At 43.2% G+C, this 10,251-nt stretch overlaps 1 protein-coding gene across 7 annotated transcripts in view; it reads left to right on the plus strand.

Moving 5' to 3' along the window:
• Positions 1-10,251, plus strand: part of STRBP (spermatid perinuclear RNA binding protein) — a 36,793-nt gene that overhangs the window by 9,283 nt on the left and 17,259 nt on the right. For 5 of the 7 annotated variants that reach the window (XM_014879999.2, XM_088177363.1, XM_014879996.2 and 2 more), the window contains exons 5-15: positions 1,237-1,331; positions 1,746-1,841; positions 2,551-2,662; positions 3,244-3,341; positions 3,800-3,911; positions 4,620-4,712; positions 5,554-5,753; positions 7,718-7,879; positions 8,670-8,804; positions 9,276-9,416; positions 9,960-10,083. In XM_014879999.2, coding sequence (XP_014735485.1) covers positions 1,237-1,331; positions 1,746-1,841; positions 2,551-2,662; positions 3,244-3,341; positions 3,800-3,911; positions 4,620-4,712; positions 5,554-5,753; positions 7,718-7,879; positions 8,670-8,804; positions 9,276-9,416; positions 9,960-10,083 — 1,368 coding nt within the window. The remainder of the gene's footprint in view (positions 1-1,236; positions 1,332-1,745; positions 1,842-2,550; positions 2,663-3,243; positions 3,342-3,799; positions 3,912-4,619; positions 4,713-5,553; positions 5,754-7,717; positions 7,880-8,669; positions 8,805-9,275; positions 9,417-9,959; positions 10,084-10,251) is intronic. The other 2 variants (XM_088177362.1, XM_014879998.2) reach the window with 1 other exon arrangement.

A 10,251-nucleotide genomic window follows, 5' to 3' on the forward strand; every position in this document is an offset into this window, starting at 1 on the left:
TGGATTTTGCTCATCTAGCAGAGTCTTCAGTTTGGAATGGATTTAGTATTTCATTCCTCTCTGCAAAGGTCTCTAAAGACCTGGAGAATTAACCATTATGAATAATGAAAAGAGTGTATTTCCAAATTATTTAAGTCAAGAGTAACTATGTATTCATTGGAAAATGTCGTATTCAAGGTTTTAGATAAGACATGGATTCATTTTTTTATTCCAGTTGTTCTCAACATCAGCTAAAACCACTATATTTGTAATGTGATTTCACAGAAATGTAGAATCTGTCATTTATACAGAGTTTACAGAGAATCTGGATGTTACAAACTCTTTTGGATTAAAATAAATATGAAAGAAAGGACTGATAGAGAACTCCCCTTAACGTAGAATTGGATGTGGCTGCTAAAAGCCGTTTGTTACAAGATGACTGATAAAGAGAAAGGGGAGGAAGCAAAAAAGGGTAAACCTGGACAGAAAATACCAGTGTCTTGTCTCTCAAATCCATCTTAGAATTTCCTCTGTTGGTTTCAGTTGCTGTTGGGAAGCATTTACACGAGGGCACTTCCTCTCAAATACATGAATGACCTGGAAGTTACCAAACCCACTCTTTCATATGCTCTGGTTATATGAAAGACTAATCAAGCTAAAGTATTGTACTAGCATTTCCTGTATATTTCTTTCATTGAATTATACTGGCTAGTACTCTTCATGCAAGAATATTTCAAATATATTCAATGTTTTTCTTTGGAATTCTCAACAATTTCAGGGAGGTAATTTCACTTTCTACCTATTACATTCTGTTTTATTACCCCCTGAGAATATCTTCCTGTCGTCCAAAGAAGCTTTGAAATTCTGTGCCACCTTTGTGGAATAAAAGTCACAAAGAAGAAGAAGAAAAAAATGCTCAATACATCCCAACAGAAAAAAAAAAAAAAAAGGAAAGGAAAAGTGCTATAGAGCTATTTTCTGCCCTGAAATGTGTTCTACATTTTTAATAAGATCCCAGATTGTCTGTAGCAGTGGCCATCTTTATTATTACTATTATTTTACAAGGAGTGAATGCCTTTGCTTCTGTTGCACACGTGCACATTTACTACCTTTAATGGCTTGTTTAAATTAAATAACACGGTGCACTTAAATTCTGGGAGTCTTATTATCTCATTGAGATGCTGCCGCTCTTTTTGTATTGTGACAGAAACCCCTTGGTCAAATTGTATCTGTCTCTTTTTATCCCATTTTTACCAGTAGATAATGTTGCGATGAAAGATCCTCCGGACTTATTGGACAGGCAGAAATGCCTGGAGGCCTTGGCGTCTCTGCGGCACGCCAAATGGTTTCAGGTTGGCTCTTTGTTCTTACCTTGTTGTTATTGTAGCCTTGCAAGGTTTAATTTGAGACAGTTTTAATTTTAATGCCTCTTTAATTTCTGACTAGTCCCTCCTAGAGCAAAGGTCTAGAATTCCAACCCAGTGCTGTACTGTGCGAGGGCAAACGTGACAGGGAGACAGTCAGCTGGTCCAGAGTTGTCATGAGGCTACAAAAGCAATCTTGACATTTCGCTGCCTTTTTTATACGTCTCTCTAAATTCAAGTGTACTTTTATATAAGTGTTTTTATTTTGCATGAAGCTGATTAAGTATTAAGTAATAATAATTTAAAACAAAATCTATCCCAGGACTCTGTGCATTTAAAAAGAAAAGCAAAATTGAAGACCAGGCTTTTGCAGGTGTATTGGAATCATTTTGTTTGTTTTAGGCCAGGGCAAATGGACTAAAATCATGTGTAATTGTCCTTCGTATTCTGCGGGATTTGTGCAACAGAGTCCCCACATGGGCACCGCTGAAAGGCTGGGTAAGTACAGAAAGAGCTGAAGGCCACAGGGTCAGGTCTCAGATCTCCTGAGAGATGCAGCAGTGTCTGAACTGGAGAAAGCAGAGTCTTGTATGAGACTCCTCCTTCCATCCCTGTTCCTTTGCTCCCCATTAACTGCTCCCTGTGTACGGGAGAGAAGGCAGGTAGTCCTCCAGTCTGTGACACACTGATCCCAAGGAAAGGGACACTGCTGTGGGCCTCACACATCCTGGAGGATTGGCAATAGACATCACTTATTGCCTTCCATCCCTCTTGTTTAGTCTTCCAAAACTATCCTGCTCCTGTGACAATGCCACTCCTGCCAGTGGCTGTTGCCCTTTCCTGGGGCAGGTTTGCTCTGCATGCCTGGAGAGGAACACTGTAGGGCAGCAGAGGTGATGTGTGGAACTGAAAACCCTCTAAGAGAATATTCATCTGGCTTGACTTTAGAGACCCCTTCTTTTTGACTTTTTGGGCAGACAAAGGAGAGCAGCTGGCATCTTCAAAAGGTGACTCAGAACAGGGGACAAAGACATGTGCCCTGCATGAGGACATGGCCTCTTCTGGGGCAGGTCTCTGTCCCTTAGACCTGTAGTGGATTACAAACGAAGTGACCTGATGTGAATGTTCATCCCCTCTGCCCCCCTATTTTTAACTGCAGTCACAGTTACCCTTGTGTCCATACTAATCGTAATTTAATGTCTTCTAGCCACTCGAGCTTATATGTGAAAAATCTATAGGTACTTGTAATAGACCTCTGGGCGCTGGGGAAGCGTTGCGACGAGTGATGGAGTGTTTGGCATCTGGAATTCTGCTTCCTGGTAAGGAGCCAAATGAACTCCAGGAACACAAAGGGACAGTCAGCCCACCTGAACATTTAGCTGTTGCTGTAGGATTACATGAGAAATGCCTGCTGTGAGCTCTGAACCTGCCATGGAGTGAAATTAATGTTTTTTTTCTTTAAAATTGAAATTAAAAGAAAGGATTATGCATAGTGGTCACTGTGTGAATGATACTGCCATTGTGGAAGTTAACGGGGAATGTTAGATTTGTTATAAATTAACTCCTACCTCATTAAGGGGTTGCAGGTAAATAAATATACTTAATGATTATCTGGTTTCTATAGATTCATTGAGATCTACATATCTATTCAAATTATTTGTTTTCTTCCAGACCTATTGATTTCATTTAATGTTATCACCCATGTGCAGTGTTTACCCTGATAAGGTCTGTGGCCACTGCAAGGGTACAAAACCTGGGGTCAGTCTGTGTTGTGTGAGGCCTGACTCCCTGCTGGAGAAGGGGTTCTGCCCGAGTGCAGCAGCTGGGCCCAGCTGCTCTGTCAGTCCCTGTTTGCACACTGCTCGTTCCCCTCAGTAATGCCCGTTCCTCTCCCTGCCAGGGGGCCCGGGGCTGCACGACCCCTGCGAGCGGGAGCCCACGGACGCTTTGTCTTACATGACAGTTCAGCAAAAAGAAGCCATTACACACAGTGCTCAGGTAGGGAACTCTGTGTGTGCTGCAGCAGTGAGGAATTCAGCTCATTAACACCATTTATCCTCTGCCACGATGGCTTGTTTTCATGGCAGTCCTGACAGTTCTTGTGCTGCGCTATCCTGAAAGGTTAAACCATGGACCAGGAGTGCAGGAGTTCAATGTGTGTGAAATCCTTTCCTTGCAGAGGCTCTGGGATATCTGTGCACCCACCTCTGCTCCCAGCACAGAGCCCCTGGGTGGGCTCCCTGTCAGTGTGCCCTGAACTCTGTGTTACAGAAATTCATGAGTTTTATGTTTTCAGACATTAGCATTTTCCACAGTTATCGCAGAGGCCAGCTGTAAAAGCTGTCTTCTTGTCTGTCAAAACCACAGAAGTAGTTTTGTGTCTGAAGACTTACTAAAAAACGTAACTGAGGTGAAATCCTGCTGTGATTAATTTGTGTTTCTACTGTCCCTTTCAGCACGCTCTCAGATTATCAGCCTTTGGGCAAATCTATAAAGTTTTGGAAATGGATCCCCTCCCATCAAATAAGTCATTTCAGAAATATTCCTGGTCAGTAACTGACAAAGAAGGTAGGTATTATTTGTTCCAAAAGTCACTAACTGGGCAGTAAATTAGGAGTTAATTTAGAATGGGTGAAGTTCTGAATTATGTGTTGTGAATGTGAAGTAGAAGCTTTTCTTTGTTATATGTAGGGTGATTTTTTAAAAAATATTTCATTGTGAGAATAAAATCTGGAAGTTGTGTTCTCTAGAAATACTAAGAGACAAGAGGCAGAACAGCCATAATATAGCTGATGATTATCTTTAAGCACAAAGCCCCTTGGCATCTGAAGAGCAGAAGTAGTGTTTGATTCTTATGGTAGTGAGAAGAGACTGCAGACATGTCAAAAGGCATATAATGAGTGTCCATAATATGAATTACTCAAAAATTCTTCCTAGAAAACAATATTATTTCTAATTTTAAAAATTTCCATGTGTATTTTTTTTTGTAAAAACAATACTGTTGGAGGTCTTGCTTAGATTAAATGTGGAATACAGCACTGCAGGTTTGCAGTCCTTATCCCACGCCTGGTATTGGACTCAGAGATGCTGCCTGGCTTGGTAGAGTGAGCAGTAAACCAGTATTGGCTTTCATGTAGCAATAAGAAAGCTGTGACTGATGGATGAGTTCTTTTCTCTATAAACAAGCAAGGAACAGTGTGGGACTAATCAGACTCCTGCTGTGGGATCGTGTTTTCCTAATGGCACATCCGTATTACAAGGAACTTTATACCCTAGGTACAGGCTCATCTGCTCTGAAGAGACCGTTTGAAGACAGTGTCGGGGATGATAAAGATCCAAATAAAAAGATGAAGCGTAATCTGAGGAAAAGTAAGTGCAGCACTTCTCCATTCTGCTTTCAAAGATCTATTGTACAGGGGGAGCTGCTTTAAAAGCTTCTCTGTGTTGGTGTGGTAGAGCATGTGGAAAAGTCTTTGGAACAAAATTGTCGTCTATCACCCCGCATCCAGAATGTCAAACACATCTCTGTGCATCTGAATTTCCCCTGACATGCTTTACTAACTGAATGATTTGCATTTTTAAATGGGATTACCCATCAAGTTACACCAGAACTGAAGCTGCCCAAGCAGCTGAGGTATTTTACTGGTAACATCCCTGTATTGTGGGGTCTTTTTAAAGTACTGCAGTGACTTTGCTGAGTGAAGATTGCACTCTCTTCACTCTTCCCTTTCCTGAGTTAGGTGTTGGTCTCTCAAGATCTCCCAAAAGGAAAATAAAATGTGTAATCTGCAAAACATTAATGTTGCACGTATGCACAGACTAGTTGCTGGGATCCAGTCATTCTGGTATCCACTCATTCTGGGGGTTATTTTCATTGTGCTACTTGGATGCCAGCTCTGGATCTGGTTCCCCATTAGCTATAAAACTTGTTATTCCTTTTACAGCAGCCAGGAAGAATACAGCTAGCTGCAACAGAATGGTGTTAATATAAAACCAGGTCATTATAGTTGTTACCCCAAATTAGAATGGCTTATTAAAGACTTAACAGCATTATGGCTCTCCTCACCCTCTTGAGAGGTTGAGGGGTGGTTTTGCTCCTTGATACAGACGGAAGGCACTGAAATGCAAACTGTTTCATTTTTCTGTTCATCTTGTTTTGTTCATTTTCCTTTCCCCTCCTTCCCCCACCCCTTCTACTATCTTGTACTAGTACTAGATAGTAAAGCAATAGATCTCATGAATGCTCTGATGAGGCTGAACCAAATCAGGCCAGGGCTTCAGTATAAGCTGCTGTCACAGTCTGGTCCAGTCCATGCCCCAGTCTTCACAATGTCTGTAGATGTTGATGGTACGACTTATGAAGCATCAGGACCTTCTAAGAAAACAGCCAAGCTCCATGTGGCAGTGAAGGTAAGGCAGCCTGAAGTAATCTGCTAACCCCAGATCTTGGGATGGAGTATGACATGTGCTTAGAACTAGTAATGTGCAAGCTGAAAATTAAAAAAAAAATAAATTCACTAAGCCGAAGTGCTGGCTGTGTTCTAAAGACACAGAACTGGCCATGGTTCAAAGAGCATGACTGCTTTTGTGCTAGTGGGGGGAAGAATTTCCTGGGGACTAGAGGTCAGCTCCTGTTGCAGTGGACTGAATGTGGTGGTCACATTCTGGATGGGAGGGGTGTAGTTGTGTTCTGTTCTACTCCTTCCTCCTGTTGGTTTGGAAATGGCATGTTGATGGCTGCTTCTTTCTCCCCCTACTTCTCTGTGTCCATTCCTGGCTCTTGTGAGCTCCTGGAAACAGATTTCTGTCCTTGGTGCCTGAAGAGCCCCTCTGTGTACTGGGTAAACCATGTCAATGATTTATCCACTCAAATTTCCAGTAGGACACTGGTATCATTCACAGACTGCTCAAGCTGCTGTTGCTTCCTGTAGGTTCTCTACATGACAGCAGGACAGACTGGAATGTCCACTGTGAGCATCCACCAGATGTGGTGCTTGGGGACATGGCTTAGTGGTGGGCGTGGCAGGGCTGGGATAATGGATGGTTGGACTCTTAAAGGTCTTTCCCAACCTAAACGAGTCGATGAAAGAACATCTGTTAATAGAACTGCTCTTCTGATAGGAACAGGCCCATCTGTCATTCTGTGCCTCATTTTGTTTTGAACAAGAATTTCCCTTTTAGAATCTTCATCTGGCAACTTTCTGCTTTCCTTTGATTTCAGTTTTGAAAATCCCATTGTCCTATGTGCTTTCAAGTTCAAAGTGTCCAGAAGTATCTGAGGGCATGTGTTATTCCTCCAGGAAAAGTAACTCTCTGCATGTGTGTCCTTCCAGACCTTCTGCCTCATTCTTTCATTTTGCCTTTCTCCCTGCAGTTTATAAAACAACAAAAAAAAGCCCCAAAACCCCCCTTGCCCTGAAAAACTGTGACTGCTCTGCCCTTGAACCTCTCTGCGTCAGCCAGATCTGTGCTGGTGCCGACCCAGCTCTGTTTTCTCTGAATTTACACATCAAAACATCCGTGATTCAAGCCAAGAGGAAATGGGTGGTGTGGTTGAGACTTGCTTTTTTTTTTTTTTCTTTCTTTCTTTTCTCAGCAGACCCAGACTCTGCCTTCTCAGTCTTATAAGAGGGAATAATGTGAGATTTCACTTTTTAATCTGACCTTTTTAAAGGCAGAAGCCCTAAAAACAACTGCATGGGAGCTGAGCTGGGGGTTACCCAGGCAGTTCTCAGCTCAGGGTGCAAACACAGTCATTTCTGAAGACTTTGTTCTTGACCCTAAATTTTCAGCAGAGCTTCAAGTTCCTTTCAGTTTCCTTTGCCCTATGTGTGGTAGCTCTGTGCAGCTGGATCAGGAAGCTGGTTAAGGGAGAGGCTGGCCTTGCTCATGGAGGATGTTTTTGAAGGAACTGAGCTCCAGAAGTACCATCTTGTACAAGGCTTTAATTCTCACAAGACTGTTTGTCACATTTGCCCCACAGTCCATCTCTTGATCTGTCCATAGGCACAGAGAGGGGGGAAATCATGCATGAAACTATTTCCTTATAAGGCCATTTAATAGTGTTTTTAATTTCTTACTTTACAAGGAATTCTTGAGATGATGAATGATGCTCATGAGTATCTGAGATTAAAATTCTGCTTTGTGTGGATTTCACTTTTGGAAACCTGAAATTATTTTCCCCATTGATATTGTATTCCCTACTGATAACCACTGAAATGGATACCTCCATTTCAAATAGGAGAAAACGAATATTCTAAACAATCTGCTTTCTTTAAGAGTATGGTAGACTGTTTGTTGTGTTGTGATCAGCTTTGTGTTTGTTCCTGTTCTGCTGCCTCTGTCTCAGTTCATTTCATGGGGCTTTGTTGTAGGTTTTACAAGCGATGGGGTATCCAACAGGTTTCGATGCAGATGTGGAGTGTGTAAGTTCTGATGAAAAATCAGACACTGAAGGTAAAAATGAAACAACGTCTTCAATCTCAAGCAATAATAATACTGGCAATTCCACAGCTGACACCTCCGCTACCCTAGAGGTGAGGATTGCATTGAAAGTACAAAAGACAGGTGTGGGGTTTGGGGTTTCACTTTTCATTGGGATTTTTTTTTTCTGTTCTACTTGACAGAATGGTAAAACATAAATGTCTTCAGTTGAGAGACAATTTCCAGACTGTGTAATCATGGATAAGTCAAACCACATATCTGTTTAGCCCACTGAGAAATTTCCAGAGAAATGGAAATAGAGTATTTTTAATGGAACTGCCCTGTTTTTATCCATAGCTGAGAGAATTCTATTGCAGCCTGATCTGATGTGCTGAGATCTCAGTTTTACCTTGCTTTCCAAACAGTTACAGACATTTCTACTGAAACATGTGACTCAGGCTATGAGATTTCTTCAGTGTGAGCTTGGTGGTGCCAGGACATAATTAGATGGAGCAGCAGAGACGTGTGCAGGGCTGGGAAGGCCAGTCTCTCCTTTCGGTGTGAAAGCCTTCTACTTCAAGGAACTTGACACCACGGCCCCACCTTCAGCTTTGGATTCTCTCAGGGTTGCAATTCCAAGTGCAGCTAGTGTCGTGTTTAGTTTGTGCAGGCACCAAACCAGGCCATGAGGACAGGAGCCCTCCCCAACAGCAATAAATGGATGTGACTTGTGTGACACCACTGTTTGTCCTCCTGTCCTTCTTGAGAGCCTTGCTCTTTGCTGTGCTGGCATCTCAGGCTGTGCTGCAGCCAGGGCAGTGTTAGCTGTAACAAAGGTGTGCAGGTTTGGCTGCCTTTTGAAGAGAGAAAGGCTCTGAAGTAACACCCTGCATGTCTCTCTAGGTAAGAACTCAGGGTCCCATACTCACAGCAAGTGGCAAAAACCCGGTGATGGAGCTCAATGAAAAGAGAAGAGGTCTCAAGTACGAGCTCATCTCCGAGACAGGGGGAAGCCACGACAAGCGTTTTGTGATGGAGGTGAGTGGAGCAGAGCTGCAGCTGCAGTTCACATTCTTTCTATTTTGCCTTTTGCAATGCACATCTGTGGTAGTGATTTCCCAGGTTATGTATCTCATTGCTGCTGTGGTGATTGAGCTGGGGAAAGGAACAGCCTTTCTACTTTAGGAAAATACAGCGAGAATTAAAACTGGATTCTGAGAGCCCCAAACTTTATGACAAGGAAGACTCCAGGTTATGGGCTAAATCCAGTATCCAACAGACACTCTCTGAGTTGCACTTGTAGTTTCCAGATTCCCAGTATCTGTGACACATAGGTTCCCAGGATCCCCTTGGTATCCTCTTGCAGTTTCTAATCTAGAATCAACAGAAATTTGTCACAAAACCCACTAATGGTGTTTTTTCCTACTGAAGCTCTTTATGGGCTGAATGGGTGCAGCATGGTGCTCCTGTGGATCAATACTAGGCATAAACTCATGTCTTAATTTTCAGGTAGAAGTAGATGGGCAGAAGTTCAGAGGTGCAGGCCCAAACAAGAAAGTAGCAAAAGCAAGTGCTGCATTAGCAGCACTTGAAAAACTGTTTTCTGGGCCTAATGCAGCAAATAACAAGAAAAAGAAGATTCTTCCTCAGGTAAGAACTGTCACTTGTTTTTTGGACCATTATCCCAGCTCTGGGTTGGTTTTTGATATAGAAGGCAGCGTTCTAGTAAAGGGAGCTTAACACAGGCTGGTGTTGCCATGAGCTGGTTGGCTGGGGCTGAAATCCTGGCCCTGTGCAGTTATATGGGTTCAGGAGGGTAAGGGAGATGTAAAACCAGTGCTGCAGGTTGAGGAAAGATGTAAGGAGGTGGGAGCAGCAGAGAGAGGCTCAGAGGCCAGCAGTGTTTAACCATGCCCAAATCCAAGGTAAATAAGGCAGAGTGTGTGGGAAAGGACTGCCAGGGCTGAGCAGGGGGAACGTGCTGGGCTCTGCAGGCAGTGGCAGGGCTGGGGACACGCTGTGTCCCTGTCACTCACGTCCTTTGGCACAGCACTCTCCAGGCTGCACTCAGCCAGCCTGGCACATCAGGCCTGTTTACAGAGCCCTCTCAAAGGGGGTGATTTAATGCAGGTGGCCTTGGATTCCAGCAACACTTTCATCCTCTGAACTGCTATTTTTTGTCACTCTGGGCAGACTAAAGGGGTTGTCAATACAGCTGTTTCTGCAGCAGTCCAGGCTGTTCGAGGCAGAGGACGAGGTGCTTTAACACGAGGGGCATTTGTTGGGGCAGCTGCTGCTACTGGATACATAACACCAGGTAAGGCACCACACTTGCAGCTCGTAGTTTAGTATTTTTCTGCTGGGGTGTTCTTTTCCATGTGTGCTACTTACCTGTGCAAGTGATTTCTTTAACTGTCTGAGATGGAGTAGAAGGCTTCATGGAGGTTTAAATAAATCAAAGAGCTGGAAAGCTGGCAGAGTGTAT

The sequence above is a fragment of the Sturnus vulgaris genome, chromosome 22 (genome assembly GCF_052056855.1).
Source record: "Sturnus vulgaris isolate bStuVul1 chromosome 22, bStuVul1.hap1, whole genome shotgun sequence".
NCBI classification, from domain to species: Eukaryota; Metazoa; Chordata; class Aves; order Passeriformes; family Sturnidae; genus Sturnus; species Sturnus vulgaris.